Genomic DNA, 23591 nt, shown 5'->3' on the forward strand with positions numbered 1-23591 from the left:
TGTATGAATGGCAAATGGAGGCTGTTTCAGTGTTGACTCAGATGGTGCATACTCATAGCAGGACTTCATGTCCAGCATTTTTATTGATTAAATATTGTAGCATTGGGGTGTGGAAAGGAATGGCAAACGGCAGTTCATACCATTATGAACATGGGGTTTCTTACCAGTCAGTGAAAGGCAGAGTATAGAGCTGTGTGTGAGGGCAGTAAGTGCAATATCTGTAAAATAGAACATATTTTAATGGCTCTTAAACTTGAAGATTGAATTCTGTTCTCTTAGGAAGTATATCCTGAAGCTACAGCAGACACACGCCAGGGGCAAGGAGAGCAGAATTTGGTGTTGCAGTGAATTTGTTATAACCCAGTGGCCCACTCCCAAGTCTCTTTCTCCCTGAAGTTATTAGCCAGGACCATGCTGGAAGTGGGGATTCAGCCAGACGTTAAGGTCACGTTGTGACCCACCTTTGCTGTTTAATGTCCAATGTGAAGTTTTAAAAGCAAACCAAAAATAATACATTGGATACTAATCTTGAGGCAAAACCCCAGCAAAATGTCTGTCATCGGGTTTCAAATGATGCCTTGCTTCACTTTAACAATGAGCTATCCATTCTATGGTCTGAATTTATGGAATGTTAAACAATTTCTGGCATTACTGTGCCCCTGCAGGAAGAACAGATGGTACTTTCGAATGAGTTTTGCTATGGGATAAAATGTTCCAGGTCTTCACCAGATCATACCCATCTGTAAGAAAGGAATAGCATTTGTGTAAAGCAAACAAGATAAAGTCAAACAACTCAAAATCTCCTGCTGAAGGAAGAACAGTGCCTGTGGGCTGAGATGGTAGTACAGTTTGGAAGGTAATGTGGAAAGGTACTGCTTAATATTATTTTAAAGGTGAACACTGTTCTTGGTGAAACATCCCAAACAGGAAATCTCCTTTAACAGGCCCGGGGAGGCAGTGGTCAGGGTGTGAGTGGTCAGCGTGTACTGTGTATAACAAAAGCACATTATTTTTATATATTGTTTGATTTATAGAGGTTTGGCTCTCTGAGAAGAGCATGGAAACAATGAAAATCCAGATCCTGACAGTCCTTATCATGCCCATGTGTAATGTGGCCACCCCCACATTACTGAGAGGAGCATCTCCATCTGGATGCACACCTCGCACCTTCATAGAAGTTTGTCTTGTAGGTGAAACAGAGGATTGGCAGAGTTGTGGGGTGTTGCACCATTTTCCTTCTCCATTCCTCTGGATGACCAGGAACTGCTGGAGTGATGGAGTCCATATTTTTTTTCAGAGCTCTGCTTGGATTCTCCCAGTTGACCTCCAAGGGAATGATTGCTTTCTCCTCCCTGGCCTCTGCAGTGTTGTGGTCAACATTTGGTGAAGGAATATCCCCTTCAGTTTATTTCTGTTCCTTACAATTCTGTAAGCTTTGTTCATATGGCCCATAGAGTCCTGCTTTGCAAAGTGAAAAATCACAGGCTCTGCAGCTTTATCCACCCAAAATTAAGGTATGTATCATGTAAATCATGTATAGTCTCTGTATGGTGTGGTGCACAGCTGTGGGCTTCCCACCCCTGGAAGTGTCAAAGCCAGGCTGGACAGGGCTTGGAGCAACCTGGGGTAGTGGAAGGTGGAACTGGGTTATCTTTAAGGTCCTTTCCAGCCCAAACCAGCCTGGAATTTTGTGGTAAAGCTCGGAGCAAAGGGACAATGCATCCATCCCAAGTTTATTAATTGCCCTCTGGAGAATTACCCAGCCCTCCACTGATTGTTGAGAACCTCATCAGCAAGGTGACTTCTAGAAAAATGGTGCTAAACAGCACCAGTGATCTTCTGAGAACTTAAACTCACGCACCTCTTTGTTCTGTTATTGTTCTTTGTACTTGGGATACCCAGGACTGTGCTATCGGCCCCTTGCTTTCAGAATTGAGCTTTCCAATTCGGTGTACGGTTTATTACTGAAACCCGGTGGGAATCTCCCCCGTGGCGGCTCCAGCTCAGCCAGCTGGGTGTGCACGTCTGGCTGGGCTGCCAGAGCGTTTCCATCAGGCGGGTGAGGCAGGGCCGTGCCCCAGGAAGGGGCTCTGCAGGTGCCTCTCGCCTCAGAGCCGCAGGGAGCGCTGACCGGGGACTCTGGACAGCTGAAATTCCTCCCACTGCACCCCCTCTGCTTTCCTTGGTGGGGCTTTTGTCCTTCTTTCATTGTTTAAAATACCGAATATTCTCTACTCTTGGGAAATTTCATTTAATCTCTCATGTTAGTAACTTTTCCATCCCTAATTTTCCTTCTCAGTCATGTGCTGGACTGTACATAACTAATGTGGAAGGAGGGACTACAAACTCTTTCTTTTGTAATAATTATTTATTTCCCCTTGTACTAATTATTTACTTCCCCTTGTATTAATTATCTTTACAGTAATAGGATTTCCTCAGCTGGAAAATAAAATAGTTTCCTTCCCTTCCAAAAGATCATTGACCAAAACATAAATATGTATTTTAATGTGCCAAGACCAAGCAAATTGTTTGTACTACTCAATACCACTTTAGCTGGAGTATTGTTTGCTGTGATGAGAATCAGATTGAATTTACTGTTTTGTCAGTGTGTTCAACAAAACCAAGATGATGATAAAGGAAAAAAAGTATTCTTGTTTAAATTATGTGTGTGTCTATAAGATAACATATACACTTATTCAGTCAGCATTTTTTGTTAATGCAGTATCATCTGGTTTGCTGGGATTTCTGTTTTGAATATTCCACCTGTGGTTGCAAGTGATCATGGGTTTACTTGTATTGGGTGATGATCAGTAAATTAAAGTATTCAAGAGTCTGGGTTGCAAGCTTGCCCAGCAGATCACTGTAACTTCCTGTGGTGTATTAGAAAAAGTAAGAGTTGCTTTCCTAATCTCATTCTGGTTTGTAGACTGAATATGGTACAACCACAAGTTGTTCTGAACACAAGAAGTGCACGTGTGCATCTGATGGCAGAATCTGTCCCAGGGCACTTGGGCACTTGGCAAACTATCACTGAGTGCGCCAGCTTGGGGTTCTGTGCAGAAACAGGAAAAACCTAGGCTCCTATCTCCAGGAAATTATTCTGCAAATTAAGGTTACCCCCTGGACAGTTTGGATCTGTTCCCTATGAAAGGAGGGGAGTCAGGATACAGGATTCCATGTGTGCTGCAGGCAAAAGTGCAGGATAAGCCCGAGGTGGAAGATGGGGCCATGCTCGTGTGACTTCTTTAAGCTCCACCTGGAATTATTGTTGTCTCTGCATGATGGGCTCCGAGATGGAATAGCAGAGCCGGCTTCTTTCCTTTTCAGCTTGGTACCCACCAAAACAAATTAATTCCATTATCTTTTATGGAAATTTTGTGCAGGAACACTTGGGATTGAGGGATTACATCTGTGGCTGTGACTGATTAGCAGCATGATAGATGCAACTTCATTTACAGGGATTTACTTTCATTCATGAGGAAAAATTGAAGGTTTCTTTCCAGCACTTTTTTTTGCATTAAAACTTTTCAAAGTGCTCAACAAATGGTAGGCTTTGATTTCCATTTGTTTAATGCCTGTGGTAACCAACATTTCAATGAAAACATTTTAACCAAGTTTTGTTTTAGCTGAAGAATTTAATTGCTATATATAATAACTTTGATATGGACTTTGTTTTGTCACCATGTGAGAGGAAACTGTTCCCAGGGAATGATCACTGTTGCTTTTCATGGATTTTATTAATTTATAATTGGCAATATGCCTCATGGTACGTCCAGTCCATACTCCAGATATGTTCTTGTCTGCAGTCCATGGAGGTTGAGAAGGCATGTGCAGGAATGCTGAAACAAGTCTGAGTTCCTTTTCTTCAGACCAGAAAATCATGTATTTTGTCGGACGCTCAACCAGATTCAGTAATTGGGTATTTTTCAGTACCCAACAGCTAGACTTTCACCATTAATCACAAAAGTGACAAAGTCAGGACGCAATTACGAAAAAACTATTTGCTGCAAATTTGCTGTATTGACATTTTGTTTTGACACTGATCTGGAATTAATTGGCAGACTGAAGCAAGCCCCTCTGAGTTCCTCTGGAGGGTCTCAGATGCATTCCTCCGTTCTGAAGCTGGAGTTCAGAGGCAGCTCTGGCTCACAGGTACTCTGTGCAAAGCTGCCTGGCAGCTCCCTTCAGCCTTCCTGGGATGAAAACCATTGTTAATTATTTCCAAATTGCTACATGGCAGCACACAGGGCAGGAAAGGCCACTTGCTAAGCTGTCAGTTAAATAGTAGGCTTTCTTTGGCCTAATTTGGATTTTAGATGGGGGTGGGGGAATTTTCTGTTTGAACTGTTTGGAAAGAGCTGCCTGAAATAGGTAGGGAGTGCTCAGATGTTCCAACCAACGCATTTCCCATCAAAAGGTCTGTATTGCTGTCACTGCTTAGGGGGCAGTGGGGTTCAAAGTGCATAACAGGAGAGTGGATTACAGAAAAGAAACAAATGCAAAACTTAAATGTGCTGCTTACAGAGAGTTCTAAGTACTTTCATGGAGGAAAGGAGAAAGGGGGAGAGGGAATCACAGAGGGGAATGGGAGAGGGAATCACAGAGGGGAATGGGAGTGACATCTCAGGTTTTGCATGCCATGTCCCTGCAGCAGGCTCTTTCCTTGGTGAGAGGCACTGCAGCCCTGCAAATGGGAGCTCTGTAAAACTCTGGGAAGGGGCAGGGGGCTGGAGCATCCTGCAGGGAGGTTAGAGGAAGGAAGAGAGAGAGAAATCTAATCCAGGATCTTGAAAGGATATGTTTGAGGGGCACAGTTGTGAGATTGTGCAGGGGTTGTGCTTGGGTTAGTTTTGGGAGTTGGTAAATATCTAAATAGTGGGGAACATCTTGGAAACTAGGCGTTTTGTTCCTTCCTGAGAGGGAAGAGGGGAGTGCAGCTCTTTAAATAAATGAGAAAAAATTCTTTATTTCACTTATCAGAGCAGCCTCCAGCATTGACAGTGCAGACCCAAGCCCAGAGCCCAGAGCTGGTGCTGGTTCCTGGGAGCTGTGCTACCCCATCACAAGGTTGTCTCCACATATGTGCAGCTGCTCAAGGTGCTGTGGAGCTCAGGGACCTGCCTGCTGCCAAAAGAGCTCTCCCTGTGCAAATTAGTTCATAACTTATGAGCTTTGACAAGTTTTTGTTGGCTGTGCCATGGGAAACATTTTTGAGTGGCTGTTGCTGAGTTTGCTTTAATCTTTTCCCAGATTTCTTTGGCTGGTGTGGAAATAGCTGGATTATTTAATTGTGTTTTTGAGGAGTATATGTAGTCACCTGAAACTTGGTGATGTAAAAAGAAGAGAAAAGATGTGTATCAACAGCAAAGAGACTTATATTCACTCCAGTGTAAGAGTTTGGCTCCTTCTGCAGCAGAGCTGTGACCCTGGCCCCACTGTCAGGACTTGCTGAGCCTCCTGTGCATTGTCCAGAGAGGAACCTGGCCATGGTGGGTTTGTCAGGGATTCCGTGGTGGATTTGTCAGGGATTCCGTGGTGGGTTTGTCAGGGATGCCATGGTGGGTGTGCCAGGGATCCCATGGTGGGTTTGTCTGGCATCCTATGGTGTTTGTCAGGGAGCCCATGGTGGGTTTGTCAGGGATCCCGTGGTGTTTGTCAGGGATCTCGTGGTGGGTTTGTCAGGGATGCCATGGTGGGTTTGTCAGGGATGCCATGGTCAGTTTGTCAGAGATCCCATGGTGTTTGTCAGGGATCCCGTGGTGGGTTTGTCAGGGATCCCATGGTGTGTTTGTCAGGGATCCCATGGTGGGTGTGTCAGGATCCCATGGTGGGTTTGTCAGGGATGCTGTGGTGGGTTTGTCAGGGATCCCATGGTGTGTTTGTCAGGGATCCCATGGTGTGTTTGTCAGGGATCCCATGGTGGGTGTGTCAGGATCCCATGGTGGGTTTGTCAGGGATCCCGTGGTGGGTTTGTCAGGGTCCCCATGGTGGGTTTGTCAGGGATGCCATGGTGTTTGTCAGGGATGCCATGGTGTTTGTCAGGGATGCCATGGTGTTTGTCAGGGATACCATGGTGGGTTTGTCAGGGATCCCGTGGTGGGTGTGTCAGGATCCCATGGTGTTTGTCAGGGATACCATGGTGGGTTTGTCAGGGATCCCATGGTGGGTTTGTCAGGGATCCTGTGGTGGGTTTGTCATGGTCCCCGTGGCAGAGTCCTGGGCCTGTCCCTGCTGCTCTGGTCCCTGTGCTAAGTTCCCCATGTCCCATGTGAGCCCTTCCTCTCTGGCTCCTGGGCAGCTGCTGTGCTCCCACTGAGTCACTTTGGATCTGCTGCACCTGCGACTCCCAATGACACCGAATTTCACTCCTCTGGAATGCAAGTACCTGCCCTGCTGTGCTGGGCTGGGCTGAAGGGGAGCATTGACACAATAGCCCCAAGACATGATTCTCCCCTCCCTGGCTCTGTCATTCTCTTGGAAAAAGGCTGCCTTTGCACTCTGGGACTTCAGAAAGCCTTCAAACCCTTCACATTGTGGAAGAATAAGTCCCTGAGCTACCTGGTCACTTCTGTTAATAGTTGGCTACTTCAGCTGAAATACCTCGGGTGATGCTTTTCCATTAGTGCAGCATGTCAGGTTCCTGTTTGGATTTGAGCATGGGGAATGTCCTGGGAAGCTTCTGGAGCATCTCTGCCCAAGGGTGCTTCTGCTGGGAAGGGAGTTTTCATCGGAGTTCTTTTGGGAGGCTGTGTGAGTTTTGATCCCATCCTGCTTTCTTCTTGTTTGTCTCCTCTTGAGTTCGCTGTTGAATTAAGTAAAAATCCTCCAGACTCCCAAATGTCCATTTTTAAAAGCTTTTCCATGAAAAGAGGGTTAATGATAACTGATTTCCTATTGAAAACAAAGCTGAGAAAAACTGCCTGCAAAAGCTATGACTCCTGAACAGAGGCTTGTTTAGCCAAGAACCAGAGTGTTGACAACTCCAGAGTGCTTTACTCTCAATAACAAAAAGCAGCTTGTTGGACTGGGATTTACCCTGAGGTTCATCCTACCCCTCTGCTCCTTCTGCCCAACACAGGGGCTCAGCTCAGCTCAGATTCCACAATTTGCAGGCACAGATGATGAGCCCTGGGCCTGAATGTTGCATAAGTGCAGCGATGGAAACGCTCCTCCCTTTTCATTCATGCTCCCGGTGAATAGCCTGCAGTTCCCTCTGCGAGGAGAGCAGCAGTCCATCCCTTCCAGCAGCCATCCCTTCCCTTCCAGCAGCCATCCCTTCCAGCGCCTGCTGAGATCACAAATTTCCGGATTGAGAGGGTGTGAAAGGAAGATCTAATCCATGGGCTGGCACAGCCCAGTCAGGACTTACTGGGTTTAGGGTTTTCTTTTCTGGTTTTCATACAAGATTGAAATGCTCTCACAAATTTCCATTTTCTCTTGCATTTAAAAGGGATTGTTTTAAAATTGTTGTTTCCTTCCGTCCCCTCCCTTCTTCCTCCCTCAGTCTAAACTGTGACCGCAGGCAGGGAGAGCTGTTGGCAGCCGCAGCAGCCCCAAGCTCTGGCTGGGGAGAGGTGTGAAAATGCTTGGACTGGGGAAATACATTCCCCTTGCTCCTCAGGACGGGTGTGCACATGTGCTTCTGCTGCTGCCCTGCTTTCTGCAGAGCTTTCACTGCTGTGAGATAGGTTCAGCATCACCGAGAGATTCACCAGCATGGAGCAAGGCTGTGTTTGGTCCCTGCTCATGCACAGCCTGAACCTGCAGGGCCAGTTTCAGCTGGCTGGCACTGGGGAAGCAGGAGAATGCTCATGGCAGCTCTGTGGGCTGATGAACTCGCTTTGTGCACGGGCAGTGAGTGCCAGCCCTGCACTGGCTGTCCCACAGGGTTTTTCTTTCTGTCTCTGAGCCTTAGGTGTGGATTCCTGGGCAGCCCAGTTACACCAGTGTGCTCCCAGTACCCAGCCACGGCAGGGACTGCCCAGATGGCTGCCACCTTCTGCTCTGACATCAGCCTGGCACCTGGCCCTGCTCACTCTCAGAAGCAGGAGATACAGATCAAACCAGCATTTCTGTTACTGTCGTCCTCGAACATGGCAGTTTAGTGAGGGACTGAGGGGTGGGACAGAGAAAAGGATTGTTCTGTCAAAGCCTCTTCACAGGGATCTGCAGCTGGTGAAATTGCACGTACATCTTAAAGATGGAAATCAGTGGGTTCTCCTACAGTGCACTGGATTTATTCTCATTACTGCTTTTTGTTTATAAATGGCTGTTGCCTTTTGTTCAGTGAACATTTGACAGAATGCTCCTGTGTTCCTCCTGTGGCATCTCTTCCACATGTGCCCACCTTCTGTATGTCTCTGGGGCACCCTTCACACAGAGACATTGTCTTTGGGTGAAATCTTTGAAGGAGAGTGCCTCCTGTCACCTCTGCTTACCTAAAATAAGCTTTCTGGTTCAGCACTGAAATGAAACCATCTGGAAAAAGAATCTCCCAATAAAATGCTCCTCTTAATTTAAAGAACTTGCACATTTAAAATGTCTAGATCTCCTGTGGGAACACACTGGTTTCATCAACATTTTAGAGTAATACGACTGAACAATTTTAATCAAGTCAACATTCTTCCTTTTGGTTTTATGTTATGGCTTTGAAAGAAGTAAATCACTTGGAGTATATTGTTTTGAAAAAAATGTCAAAATTTATAACTTTTTGGCCCTAAACCGAATTGAAATAAGCGTCTTGAAATCTTGTTTTATTCCCCTGCCAGGAGACAGGAATATGGTGTTTTTCAGCCAGGACTAGTTACAGTTTTGATGGCTGCTGCTGTTAGCCCTGGATGTCCCATCACATAAATACTGGGTTCATCTGCTTTCCTTTCCCATGAAAATGTGTGCCTGCAGTTCATGCTTATTTGGACTGTTTGTAAAGCTGGTTTTCCATAAAGTGTCTTTACTCTGCTTTTCCTAGGAATACTTTTTAAAGAGGGAATCGAGGCATAAGGAACTGCAGCAGGGTGACCATCCTCCATTTACTGCTGGTTTACCTCACATGTTTATGTGGGTAGAATTTGAGGGACTCACTCTCAGTCCAGAGCATTGCCCCTCTCTTGCACAGGCACTCCTGCTTGCTCAGGAGGTATTATGGACACAGGAATGGCAACAATTTCTCTAATAATGGCCCAGTAAAGCCAACAGGGTCAGCCCTTGAACCAAAGCAGAGCAGGATATACAGATTAGGGGGTTCCACAGTGGACATGAATGGAATTCTCCTGGGACATGAAGCAGTGCATGAGGGCTGGCATGGGTGGCATATGGTTCCCTTGCTGTAGAGCTCTGTAAAGCTTTCAACAGAGCCTTTGAAAGACTTTTCTTTTAGGTGTTCAGGGCGTAATTTGTCACTCAATGGAACAGCAAAGGTCAGTGACATTGGTAAAAGTGGGTGAAGGACATTGGTGGGAGTACAAAGAACCAATTCTCATTTTAGTGGAGCCCTTGTGTATTGCCCCAGTTGTTTAAAAGGACATCAAGGAAAGCATTAAAATAGTTAATGGAAACAAATTACTGCAATAACATCTGCTGGTATTAAACTCCCCTGTCCTGCAGAGCTAGTGTATTGTTTTTACCCTCTTAGCTCAGAGACCTTTATTTACAGCTCCAGCTTTTGGTGCCTCTCCCCGGTAATGAGCTGCTGTCTCCAGAGCATCATTGCAGTGCTGGGGCAGGGCAGGGCTCCAAGGTGGAGCACACCAGCTGTGGGGGCTGGCTCTCTGTGCAGGGATGGGGGCTCAGTGGGGCTCAGCAGCCCTGTCTGTGCTTCCCCCAAAGATGGTTTTCCCTGTGCCTCAAGTAGGGGCTGTTTCTTTGATAAGTGAGTTTATGGTTTGGGGGGATTGAGGGGTGTGGGAAACAGATGGAGAAAGCACAGGGAAACGCAGTGGTTTAAAGGAATGAAAAGATACCTTTTGTTGGAGTCATTGCACCAAAACCAAGCAGCCTCTGAGGAAGGAAGGTGAGCCTGAGGTGAGGAAAGGGAAGGTTGTGGTGTCATTCATGGAGGAAGGGCTTATAAGCATTTCAGCCTTATCAGTTAAGCCTGAAAACCCAGATGCTGAGGGATGTGGAAATGGTGGGAAGAGGAAGGCATGGGGGACTGAGCAGGGCATGGAGCAGAGTGTGAGAGGCAAGGGAGCAAGGATGGGAACAGGGGAGGGACTGGCGGTGACCCAGGCAAGCAAACAAACCCTCGGATGGAAACGGGTAGGGGTGAGGGGGCCAGGGGTGACAGCACAGGGGAACAGCTCCTTTCTCCAAAGCAGGATTGTCCTGTGGTCAACCCTCAGCTGTCCTTGAGCACTGTCCCTGTGAGGGATGGCTGCTCTCTGCCTCTTGCTTCAGCACAGGGGTTTCTTTGGGAGCATGTGCCTGAGGCGTTTTGGGGCACCATTTACCTGGGGCTGGCTGGGCAGGGGTGCTCACACCAGCTCCCCCCTTACCTGTCCCACAGGTGATGCCTGGCCCTGCCCTGGTGCACACTGAGGTGCCACACCTGTGTCTCTGACACCCACACGGCCCATTCTGGGTGCTGGGGCTCTCTGGAAGCCTGATGTAAAATAGGGAATGTGGCCAGGGCAGAGCTGAGCTCAGCTGCCTCCCCTTGGGGCTTGCACTGAGGTGTCACAGCCAGGAGGTACCATGGGTGGGGGTGTGACAAAATCCTACTGTGAGCCCCTTTCAGAAGTCACCTGGAGTTGTTCTCCCATTCATTATTTCCCAGCTAAAGCAATGTAACAATTACAAATTTGGATTATCTGGAAAAGCTGCTGAAAGCAGGATAAATTATTAATTCCCAGGCTACCTTCTGAGGAATTAATTTCAGCACCACATATTGAAAATTCTCCTTCATGAAAAATAGCCTGGTTTTGAGAGCAGTGAGATTTTGAAAAAGTGAAATTGTTCCAAGCCATTATTGTATTTTCTGATAAATTTATTTTTCAGTCACTCTCCTTTAGCACACTCAGCTAATATACTCAAATTAGTAGTAGGAAACCTATATTTGTAAGAATTCTGTTTCTGTATAAGGTACTGAAGTAATTGGGATTCCAGGGCAGAACTGTGGAAATTCTTAGCACGGTTTGCCCATATCTTATCAGAACAGGCAGGCATTTCCCACAGCCTGGCCCTTGCCAGAGGGACTGAGCAGACTTATTGGAAGCCCCCTTTGAATGGGAGAAGTAATCTTTCTGAATGGATTTTCTGGCACAACTCCTGTTGCGTGTGTGGCTCATTGTTCTGGGTGATGTGGCTGTATTTTACCCCCTAGATAAATGTTTTAGGTTTTTTTTTGGTTTTTTTTGATGATGGGAGGGGTCCTGGTCCTGGGAAAATAATCAGATTGCTGGTTCTATAAAATTTCTATAGGCAATTTTTTTTTTGTTGTAAGTGGTTTTCCATGTTAATTGTGTAGCTTTGTGAGCAGAATTTTGATATAAAGGACAACAGCTGATTAACCCTTATTGATGCTTGAACTTTTTGATGCTCAAAGGGCTTAGTAATTAGAAAGCAAACAATTTTCTCTTCTTCAAGGCGTTTTAACAGTGATGTTATGGCAGTTCATGTATGTATAGTGTATATTGTGTGTTCATAGTGTAGTATAGTATTTAGTATTCACTAAAAAGTACCTAGGCTGGTTTTGTCAAAACTAAAAGAAGTGGTTGCCAGCGGTGGCACACCCTCAGTTGTTGTAAATGTCCTCCAGTGAAGTTGGAATCAATCCCTCTGTGCACCACAGTCCTGCTGTGGAGCTGTGCCAGCCTCTGTGAGCAGAGAATCCGGCCCTTAATATGTATTACAGGATAGTTAGTGTGATGTGTAACCACAAAGTAACCACAACACACAAAGAAGTTCTATTTTAGCCCTGCTGGAGCAAAGAAATAACTGTTAATGTTGAAGACTGAAGTACAAGAGATTGCTCAGTGGGGGAAGGAGGCAGAAAAAAATCCAGATTTTGAGTTAACATGTGTACAGACAAATTCTCACGTCCCAAGGCTAAGTTTTGTCTATAAAAATTCCTTAAGATTTGAGTCTTTGTAATTAAAACATAAAGAATAATTATCTTAAGCTGATATCTGCAGAGGAAGAACAGTGTATTTACTTATGCCCTGCCAAAAAATCTTTTTAGCTGGAAAGATTAACAAAAAGGCATTGAAGTATAAAGAAGGGCCTTCCTTTTATTGAAATATATATGTTTTGTCAACAGATTCAAAACAGAGCAGTCACAACCATTTTTTTTCTTCCTTTCCTTTTCAGAACAGGGGTGGGGGAAGCATCCAGCTCCAAAGTTAGTGCTTCTAATGCTTGGAAGACATTATGATTAATTTTTGTCCTTAGGTTTCCAGATGTTGGACTTCGTCCCAACTTTTAAAGACCTCTAATGTTTAACAGGATATGTGCTGAGTGTAGTCTTTAACAGAGTTTTCTTTCATAACTCCAGGATCTATGAGAAAAGCTAACTTAGGAGGCCACTGCAGATTCGGAGCTGAAGCCCCGGCCTTCTAGGAGAGCAGCCAAGGCTGAACGTGCGAGGTTGGAGCGGCGCCGCGTTCCTTCGGGAAGACGATGGCCAGGGCCCGGAGCTGGCAGCAGAGCCCTTGGAACGCCCTGCTCCTGGTGCTGCTGTGTTGGGGCAGCTGCCAGGCACAGAGGGACTGCACGGGCGCCGAGTGCCAGGCCCTGGAGAACTGCATCGAGGACGTGCTGGAGCCCGGCGAGTGCTGCGCCACGTGCCTGCAGCACGGCTGCACCTGCGAGGGCTACCAGTACTACGACTGCGTCAACGTGGGCTTCGTCAACGGCAAGGTGCCCGAGGGACAGTCCTACTTCGTGGACTTCGGCAGCACTGAGTGCTCGTGCCCCAAGGGAGGGGGCAAGATCAGCTGCCAGTTCATGCTGTGCCCGGAGCTGCCCCCGAACTGCATCGACGCGGTGGTGCCGGCGGACGGCTGTCCCCAGTGCGGCCGCATCGGCTGCCTGCACGAGGGACAGAAGTACGTGGCAGGGCACACCTTCCACATGCCCCCCTGCAAGGTTTGCCACTGCCCCAACGCCGGCGGGGAGCTGATGTGCTACCAGCTACCGGACTGCGACACGTTCCCCTTGAACACGGCCAGCCCGGGAGACGCCGAGGACGGCGAGCCCGAGCGGCACTACGACGATCCCTACAGCTACGACCAGGAGGCCTCCGAGGGAGACAACACCCAGGTGGAGTCTCCAAAGAAGTACAGGAGTTACTCGTCCCACCTGGAGCACGAGAGCCTCAGCCAGGAGCAGGGTGAGGACTATGACTACCTGGCGGCCAGCGTGGCTCCCTCAGCCCCAGCCCTGGCTGACCCGCACACCGAGAGCACCGCAGTGCCCAGCACTACCGCAGTGCCCCGGGGCCCCGCCGAGGCCCGCAGTGCCACGGAGCGCGGCGAGCGCCGCAGGCTGCCCCGCGCCACCACACCCTCCCTCCAGCAGGTCACACGCAGGGAGGCGCCAGCCACCACCGGGACTCCTCCCCAGCACACCACGGCCACCACCGAGGCACCCCAGCACCCAGAGGAGTTGGAGAGGAGGCCAAAAGGGAACAAAGCGAGGCACGAGCAAGAAAGAGCCCCCAGCTCTAAAATGAAAAAGCATGCCAGGAAGGAAGAGCCAGAGAATATCACGTATCAGGGCTTGAAAGAGGTGAACTTCACAGAGCCGAGCTCAGCAAGATCATCCCCTGAAGGCCTTGAGGGGAATGATTTCCCCAAGGTGAAGTTCAGTGCAACAACCTCTCCTCCTGTTGCTCTGAAGGAAGACCGCAGCCCGTCCTCCCCAAAGCAGTCACAGACGCTGTACCGGTACCATCCTGAGGAGGACGGGGACCCCAACTCCATCCACGCCAACCCCAGGCTGCCAGAAGGTAAGAACGACTCCGGTGTGGGTGTCTAGAGAACTCTTACTCGTGGTAGCATTGGTGCTCATCCTCTGCTGTGCTGTTCTTACTGTTGCACATGGCCTTGAAATCAACCAAACCACCACCAACCTTTCCTCCATCCCCTCAGGAGGTGGTTTGTGTTTCATTTCACAGAACAGGTACCATCTCACTATTGCCCTCCTGGCTTTGATTTCACAGACAGTGGATGGGGTTTTCTGGTATTTTAACTTTATTTCAGATGATGATTTATTGAACTCCGGCATTTTTCTTCACTTACTTTTAACTTCTGTAGTGATGTGAAAGAAACCTCTTCCTCTGCATAGAAGGATTTAATTATTTATCTCCAGTTACCAACTCAGTGTAATCACATTTGTATCTTTTGTTTTCTTCTGGAAAGGAAGTGAAACAGTTGTGCTTTCACTTTCTCAATAAAAATATTTAGAGCACTTGTAATATTTATCTCATGGTTGAAAGGCTGTCTGAGCTCATTAGTTCAAGAACTCGAGAGATACACTCAAATACCCCTGAGGACTAGCAGGGAGAAAAAGGGCTCTCTCTTTCTTTATATTTTCATGGGGCTGGAAGTTTATGATGTTTATGATCAGCTGTGGCAAGTGTACGTATTTCCTCCCTGCCTCTGGATTCCTCTTGACATCTGCAGGGAATGTTGATTATACACTTTATGCAATGCTCATTACTGTAATGAATGCAAACTTCATCACTGTAAATTAGCACATACACAGCTCATATTTCAATTCATTTTTCATCAAATCAAGAGCAGTACCTCCTCTTTCAAGATGTGGCACAAAATGTTCTCCCAAGACTCAGCTGGAGGATGCTTGCAGAGAATGCTGATGAGTCCTTGGGCAGTGGCATTTCTCCTGGGCTGTGTCAGTAGCCCTTAAATCTTGGGCTGTCCAGTCCATCTCCTGGAGAAGCTTAAGGCAGACAGGAGGAGAGCAGATTTGGAGCTCAGACTCTAAGTCCCAACACGAACAGCACCTCGTGGCTGTTAAAACAGAAAGTGTGCCAGGTCCATGGATGGAGATGGCAGCTTTTTCCTTTTCCTTTGACTTCCCTTTTATTTGCTTCAGCCTCCCTCAAAATATGAGCTGTGCACCAAGGCTGTGTATGATACATGGGCCTGAATTAAGACTGACACACAATAACCTGTTTACTGATGTAACTTTAAAGAAGATTTTTTTTTTTTAATAAAATTGCCTTTTCTTCTTCTTTCAAAAAAGGAAAATGGGTGGAGCACCCTGAGACTTTCAATGAGAGGGTTTAAGAAAGTCTGTTGGGGTGAAAGTGTTCAGCACCAGAACTAAATACTGAATTTTAGAGTCTGCTTGGGTGATTTGCAGTCTGTGATTCCCAGGAACTGCTTGGCTGAGACAGGTCTCCTTGGGGGATGGATTAGGTTGAGGTGCCTGGAGCAAGATGTGATGGATGGCATGTCAGGCATGAATTGTTCAGCTGGCAGAAGCAGGCTTGGGAATCACCGGGTGCCATTTTGCCCTTAGCTGAGATACCTGTGATTTCCTTCAAATATTGCAGAGGTAGAAATGGGAAATAAATGTCCCGTGGGAGCACAGAACTCTCTGACTGGTTGTAGATGCTGCAACTCCAAGGCTGCTGCTTCCCTGCCCTACGGAGCTGCTGCATGTTTTGGGAGCCAGCAAACCATGTCCACCACCCACAGTCACTCACAGGTGGGACCTGGACAGGCAGCCCCTCATCTGCCCCACCATTCCCATCAGGAATATTGGTGGAAGATCTGTATGGAACTGCAGCACCCTCTCAAAAAGTAAGGGCTGTCTTTTGCCATGACCACTGCTCGTGCCTAGGGACAAGCAGTGCTTCCACTCGTTATGCTGCTGTAATGGACGTGGTTGTGATTCGTGGGAGTAGCTCCACATGTTTCAAGTAATAAAACACATACATCTTGTGTCTTCGGTGACTCCTGAGCCAGTGGTGGAGGGGGAGTGAAGATACTAGTCAGGCTTGAAAGGAAAATTAATCTCGCCTACAGATACAGAACGAAAACATAAATTTTGTGCATGTATTTCCAACTATAAAATGGCAAAATCCACCAGAATTGCCAAATAACTTATTTTCTCCTTTCAGGAATTGTCAGCGTGGTGTAAACTACATCAGTCCCTGATTTTCAGAGCCTGTGGGGCTGTTGTGCTGTTCCCTAATGAGGCTGCAGCCGCTCTGGTAGTGTGCAGGGTTCTGTTTGACCAGCTCTCAGCAGAGGGCTCTGGGGTACAGTTCTGTGACTCTATGGCCATTCTAGATTTATTTTTATATTTTGTTTAGTGTTTCTTTTCCCCCAGAGTTTAGGAAAGTTTGTGAGCTTCCAGAGAGGCTTTCAGCCCAAGTTAGGTGGCTGTTGCATTTGTTCCTACTGTTTAGCTGTATCCTGGCCCCAGAATTCTGCTGTGCTGGGTCCTGATGCCTTTGGTTAAAAACATGGCTTTGTTACTTGTATTTTACATATCTCACTTTGGTTTTATATGTAGCTGAGTTTTCATCTCCCAAAACTTTGCTGGTTCATATGTAATCTAATGGTGGAAACAACATGGAACACTTTGGTACTCAGGAAAGGTTAATTTTAGTGGTGTGGTTTTCTTTCTTCTTTTTGGCGTTGTTTTTCATCTGTCATATTGCCCTGTGTTCACATCAGCTGCTCCATTCCTAAAGGAGCTGTAAGTGTACAGCTGAGGTAATTACTCAGCTGAGAAAGTGCAAATTAAGTGCTTTCACATGGGAAAGGATGAGATTAATGGAGGCTGTTCTCTTTATACAGTCTCTCTCCAAACATTGATCTTACCCTGTCACTTACTGCAAGAGCAGCAAATGCAGGGAATTTTAATTTCTATATTGCCTATTTCCTCATCCTAAAAATACCCTGATCAGGGTAGGGCTGACTAAAATATATTTCAAGAACTTAGTGTCAAATTCTGTTAAGATTTTCCCACTTTCTTCCATTTCCCCATGCTCTGGCAGTAGAGTGCTATTCCTTGGATAAATGTAACTCAGGTAGCAAGCAGCCTCACTGTGAATGTTTTATGATTTGCATTCTGGTTTTGGCAGGCTCAGCAGCAGTTTGGATCTAGCTGGACCTGTCATGTTTCAGAGTGGAGGTGTTTTTCCACTTAACCTCCTCCATGACTGGTGATTTTTTTTCCCATGGTGGCTTTTAGAGATAAAGATAATTGTTCTCGAGCTGGAGTAAATTGCACCAATTTGGGAGCTGAAATCAGTGGATGTGAGAGTGGCATTTATTGCAGGTGAATCCTGCCCAGGCAGGAGCTTCTGGGGGGGCTCCTGTGAAACTTCTGAGGATGTAGCTGAGATTCCAACCCACCCATCTGCTGCATGTTTGCTGATTCTGAAACTCTTGGAGAAAGATGACCTTGAATTTCTGAAATGAGGGCAGACAGATCCATGTGCAGGTCCAGGAGCTGGACTTGACAGTCCTTTTGGTCTCTTCCTGGATATTCTATGACTCTGTGAAAGCAGACCTGCAGTGAGGGTTTGGAAGCATTCCCTGAGCTCACCCATCTTTTGTTCTTCTTACTGCCACCATAAAAAGCAGTGGAGGTGGGATAATGCTTGCAGGGTCCTTCAGAAACAAACTCTGTTTGCAATTAATTTGGGTTTTTTGCTATCAGGTGAAGTATTGTCTCATTTTTACTTGAATTACCTCAGGCTTAATCCTGTGTTCTCTACTTTATCCCAGTCCTTTCTGTAACAGGAAGAAATGAGCTTTGAGGCCTCAAAATAGGATATCTGAGGAATAAAAATAAACCTCAGGAGACTGGTGTATGAGGAGAAGTCTCTGGGCCAGCAAGTGTGAATCAGCATGAATTACAGCCCTGGGTGGTAGTGTTCAGTGGTTCCTTTGGTAGTTGGAGTTCTGAGGTAGCACGAATGGGAATAAGGCAGTTTGAGATATGTGCAGAAAGAGGAAGACTAAAATAGTATAAAATTTAAAAATGTCTATCTGTTCTGCAAAAAGTGGCCTTTGTACTTTATTAGGCAGCCAGATGCTAATTTAGATGGAAAAATGGAAATAATTCAACCATTTCTATTAAAGAACACATCCCATGTATGATATGGGGGGCTGATGCCCTCACAGCTGCTGGTGCACAGCCTTCCCTGCACCCTTCCCTTGTCACCTCAGGCCTGGATCTATGTGCAGAGGGTGCAAGGAAAACCCAAACATACCCAAATGACACAGAGGAGTGCACTCAGAGTAGATGTTGGCAGATTCTGCAATAAACAGTCGCCAGAGTATCCAATCTGCAGGCCCAGATGTGACCTGGCTCCCTGCTCCCTCAGCTCGTGCTTTCCATTGGGTCTGTACCCAGTGCTGGGAGCAGTCCTGTGTGAGGAATGGGAGTAGTTCCATATCCCATGTGAGGGATGGGAGCAGTCCCATGTGAGGGGTGGGAGCAGTTCCATATCCCATGTGAGGGATGGGAGCAGTCCCGTGTGAGGGATGTGAGCAGTTCCATCCCATGTGAGGGATGGGAGCAGTTCCATATCCCATGTCCCGTGTGAGGGATGGGAGCAGTTCCATCCCATGTGAGGGATGGGGGCAGTCCTGTGTGAGGGATGGGAGCACTTCTATCCCATGTGAGGGATGGGAGCAGTTCCATATCCTGTGTGAGGGATGGGAGCAGTTCCATCCCATGTGAGGGATGGGAGCAGTCAGTTCCATGTGAGGGATGGGAGCAGTTCCATCCCATGTGAGGGATGGGAGCAGTCCCTTGTGAGGGATGGGAGCAGTTCCATCCCATGTGAGGGATGGGAGCAGTCCCAGGAGCAGTTCCATGTGAGGGATGGGAGCAGTTCCATATCCCGTGTGAGGGATGGGAGCAGTCCCATGTGGGGAATGGGAGCAGTCCTGTATAAGGGATTGGAGCAGTCCCATGTGAGGGATGGGAGTGGGGCTGTGGGCCCCAGGCACGCAGGCAGCAGCCGAATTCCCGGTGTCCAGACCTGTCCTAGGGGATGCTTTCGGGGTCAGTGCCCGTGCTTTGGGGTTTGTGTCTGGGTGATGGCTCTGGGCATGTTGCTGCATGGCTGCTGCTCACCTGGCTGTGTTTTGGGAGCTGTTCTGGGTCAGACTCTGCTGTTGCTTTTCCAGCTGGCTGGGCTTCAGGGCGCCTCTCAGGGCTGCAGGCTCTGCATTGGGAATGTTATTCTTTGCAGGAATTCCCCTTGTAGAGCCCAAACCCTCCTCAGCACCGTCCTTCTCCCATTCCTCATGTGCATCTTCCTTCTAAAACAGAGATATTAACCACAGGTCATGAGCTCTTGGCTACCAATGCTTTTGTGTCAGGCTTTTATGGGGCTGTTTTGCTCCTTATCTTAAAGAGTATTTTAAGCCATAGCTGTATATTGAATAGTGGTCTTTAGTTAGAAAATATCGTTTAGATGATCGTTTTTAAAGCTGCAAAGATCTGGGCACTGATGCAGGCACAAGCCTGGTATGCAGAATGCCAGCATTGGGTGCCATGCTTTGCTAAAAGCTGTGTAGCCTGTCACAGTCAGGCGTCTGCCGACTTCTAAGAACCTAAATAATTTAAGAAATGCTCAGATCTTGAGTTATTTTCTTTTCAAACCCCAGTACCTGCCAATCTCATAAACAGAGATGTGTAAGAAGGTGGCTCTCCATCTTCCTGTGTCACTCATAAAATTAAGGTAACATCTGCTGCCTGCAGTGTGAATCCCTTGGGACCACGACAGGCAGGTACAGCCTACAAGGTGGGAGAAACGTGTGTTCCTGGAGCTCCTGCCAGCTCTGCCTCCATTAAATACCCTCTGGAGAGCACACTTCTTGTCCCACACACAGCTCCGTGTACTGCTGAGGTGCAGCCAGACTTCCTCTGCTGACAGTGCATTGTACACCAGGCTGTCGGTGCTGCAGCACAGGGAGTTACTCACAGCTGGCTGGGAGTGTTCTGGATGAGGAAATGCATTGTGCTCAGCCTGGCACCAATGGAATGTACAGAGGGTGACTGAAAGTGGAACAGGATGGAGCATTCACACCTGGCTGGGGCGTTCAGGGCAGACCTATCCTCCCTGCAGCACAAACCCAGGGCAGTGCCTGCATGGACAGGCTTCCCACAGGGACACTCAACACGGGGGGTTTCACATAGCCTTGCCTTCAGAGGTTTGGTACAAAGATAGTTTAAATCTCAAATTGTTGGAGTTGGGCACCCAACCTAGGATGGCACCAAAATACCTTTGAAAACCCATCTCATGTACCTGCTCTGTTGAGGTAAAAATCATTATTTATACAAAGTCAGCTCCATCCATGGTTTGCAACAAGAACATTGAATCTCAGTTCTGAAATTCAAACATGCTGCAGACAAAGTATGAACATAAGATGGGAGATTTTTTGTATAAATTAATTGCCCACTTGAACAGATGAGGCTGTTGGGCTGACCAGGTTTCTTGAGGGGACTCCATTTGTTGGCTATTTATAAAGGTATCTGAGAGTATATTTTTTTGGTATGCATGATTGATACTCCTTCAGAAAACAGAACTTAAATGAGACTTCTTTGCAGTAATGTGTCTGTTATTCTAATCGATCACCAAGGAATTAAAACCTTGACTCTGAATGTAGCTCCTTGTTAGAGAAAGGAAAGTATAAGTAGTAATTCCTGATCCAGATTTTGTGAGACAATAACCTTTTGAACAGTTTCAAATATGTAGGCCAAATAAACGTAGCTTTCCAGCATATGCTTACTCATGAAAGGATTTGTAATTTCATTATCCCAGGCCTCACAGCGAGCAATATCTCTTACCTCTCAGGGATTCTTAGGTAACACGCCATCAAGTAATTGGAATTTTATAAAGATCCTCTTATGTGTGAGCAGGTTTTATGTTTTCTTGACTGTTCCCAGTCTGTCTCTGCTCTGCTTGAGATGATCAATTCCTTTCCAAAGCCACCAGAAAGTCCTAAATAACCATCCCAAAGCACTGGGGATATTTATGCTCAGCCAAAGGCTGGGAGAGGGGTAGGAGAAAGAAGGATTTGTGCTGTATTTAGGGCCAGCAAACCTCCTCTGCACATGTCCCCCTTCCCTGCCTTTGCCAGGGGGCTGCAGAGCCTCCCAGAGCCACCTGCCTTGCTCCAGCGCCAGGGTGGGTGTCTGGGACACACCAAGCACCCTGCAGCAGCATTCCAGAGTCACCTGCCTGCAGCAGGTCACTGCCTGCTGGAATTGCTGCATTCCCTCCATCCTGGGGTACTCTGGTGGTGATGTGGCGGCTGATGCTGATGGGGTGCCTGTGAGATGGTGGCAGTGGCTCAGGTGGGTGCAGTGGGCTGGGAAGGGAGTCTGGGCAGCCAGGGTGGGCAGGGGGCTCGTGCTGGGGCTGCCCTGTCTGTCCCCTCCAGCTCTGCCTGTCCCTCTCCAGCCTGTCCATGCTGCTGCCCTTCTGGCTGCAGTTTCTCCGACCCTTCCTTCACCAGAATTGGGGCCATTCACACAAACCCCCGAGCAGTAATTCCTTCCCCTTGGTGTCTGACTGCTGCTTGCTTTTGTGGAGCTGTTGTGAATCCCAGGGAGGCCGATTGTGTTCAGAAGGGCTCAGAGCTGTTTGACCATAGTTTTGAATTACCAAGTACTAAAATAAATGTTTATGGCTTCAACAGCTCTGGGTTTAAAAGCTTTTAACAGTTCTAAGAGTTGCCTGAAAGGGGAGGATTTGCATCAGTAACTTTTAAAAGGTGTAAAAGTTAATGCTCTTGTGAGCTGTTCCTGTGTGTAAACTATACATCTTAAAAATAATGAAAATCATCAGATGAGATCTCACGGCCTTTCTGCTGCCATGCACAGGGCAAGTGACTCCTTGCAGCTGCAGTGACCTGTACTGCCCAAGGAATAAATAAGTGTGTGTTAGTCCTGAACACCCTTCCACCAAGGTTACCTCAACTGAGCACATGAGGATGCCTCATGGGTAAGGATGCCGCATTCTTAGGATGAGCTTTATTTTGCATGAGGTCACTCTGTAGGAATGTTGTTTCTAGAGGCTGTGGGGGAGCTGCTGCCCAGCATGGGGACCCTGCAGCCTGGGGCTGACCACCAGACACTGGGGACCAGTACAGGAACTCTTCTGTGAGAGCTGCAGGAAAGAAATGCAGGCAGACATGCCTCCAGTGGTGTAAGGGAAGTCAACAGGTTACCAAAATCCAAACCACTGGAAAAGCAAGTGTGTGCTCAGTCAGGATCATCAGTGAGCGCTGTTGAAAAGGAAGAGAGTACAGGATATTAAAAAAGGAATTTTCCATGGATGTCCTACATGGTCCAGAAAATTTTCAGCCAATTTGATGCAATATATTCTGGTCTTGGAATGGCACTGTGATGCTTTTTGTGTAATAATCCCCCTAGCACAGTGTGAGGGCTCCAGTCTGGCACTGCTCTGTAATAACACTCACTCCTTGTTACGTTCTCTGAGAGCAGCAGCATCAGCTGTGTTTGGAGCAGGGGAGCTGGGGTTTGACTGGTGCTGGCTCCTAGGCAGGGAAAAAGAACTGAGAAGATGAATGAGCTCTTGCAACAAGAACATCTGGCTGTACCTCAGTTTCCTTCTCTTCTAGGCTCTCACTATTTTATGTTATTTTCAGTCTGGGTCTTCAAAGACATTGTATATGCAACTTGCTGGAATAATTTTGTGAGCACAAGTTAAATTAATATTAGGGAGTTCTGCATCTTGTATGAAGTGAATCATCTAAAGTGCTTCTTGTATTCGTGTTCTAAGGTGGACATCCTGCAGGGACTTAGGAGCCCATTACATTTTGTCAGTGGTTTGTAGCGCAGCATTTGTTATACTCAATAGCAAACCTCCTGCATGCCAGGGAAAAGACATTCCAGGCACACAGAAGTTGCCGTGGTGGGGAGGAGAATTCCCTGGAAAGCAAACCCTGAACAGCAAAGCACACCCTGTGCTCCGGCCGGCCGAGCTGCGAGAGCAGAGCTTGTCTGGAGGGGACTCCTGCCCAAACTTGTCTGCTCTGTCATTCCAAAAGTGAACTTCATGACTGCAAAATGAAAATATGTGAAAGCATACCTTTGTCATGAAAATGGAGCTTATATAGTGGTGGTTTCTTACAGTTCTTTCCGTAAGGTTAAAGAGTTCTTCTGCGTTGAACAAGCAGAACAAGAAGCTCTGAGTGAGTTTAATGGTGTTTAAGGAGTCTTTTATTTTTCTCTCTTCTACTTTTAATAATGATTGTGAGCAGGCTTCTGGATAAGAGTGTGAAGGCAATGTACTGTGTACTTGGTGGCACGGAGAGCCCTACACCCATCCCACATCCCTGCCGAGTGCTGTCAGGGTTTGGCTACCAAACTTCCAGCTGATGTCTTTAAAACCTCCTTACACCCGACTGTAATTCTGCAGCTCTGTCTATAAAACATCTTGTTTATGGCCCATAAGCAGCTGAAGATTAATATGGTTCTCCCTCTTATCCAAGAATCCTTTCTCTGCAATGTTCATTAATTTTCCTGGTGTTGGAATTGCCTTGCATGGTATTACGTGTAGTTTTCATTTCCGGATTCAAACCTACAGTGTTGTAGCTGAATGATTTTTAAGAGATTCACTCCAG

The 23591-nt window shown here is 47.1% G+C and overlaps 1 protein-coding gene across 2 annotated transcripts in view; it reads left to right on the top strand.

Annotated features, from left to right (window-relative positions):
* The first annotated feature begins 1294 nt into the window (after positions 1-1294).
* The window catches only part of FBLN2 (fibulin 2), an 80901-nt gene continuing 58604 nt past the window's right edge, over positions 1295-23591 (top strand). For both annotated transcript variants that reach the window (XM_058812805.1, XM_058812806.1), the window contains exons 1-2: positions 1295-1514; positions 12491-13945. In XM_058812805.1, coding sequence (XP_058668788.1) covers positions 12616-13945 — 1330 coding nt within the window. In that variant the 5' untranslated portion in view covers positions 1295-1514; positions 12491-12615. The remainder of the gene's footprint in view (positions 1515-12490; positions 13946-23591) is intronic.

This window comes from Ammospiza caudacuta, chromosome 12, assembly GCF_027887145.1.
Source record: "Ammospiza caudacuta isolate bAmmCau1 chromosome 12, bAmmCau1.pri, whole genome shotgun sequence".
Classification (NCBI taxonomy): domain Eukaryota; kingdom Metazoa; phylum Chordata; class Aves; order Passeriformes; family Passerellidae; genus Ammospiza; species Ammospiza caudacuta.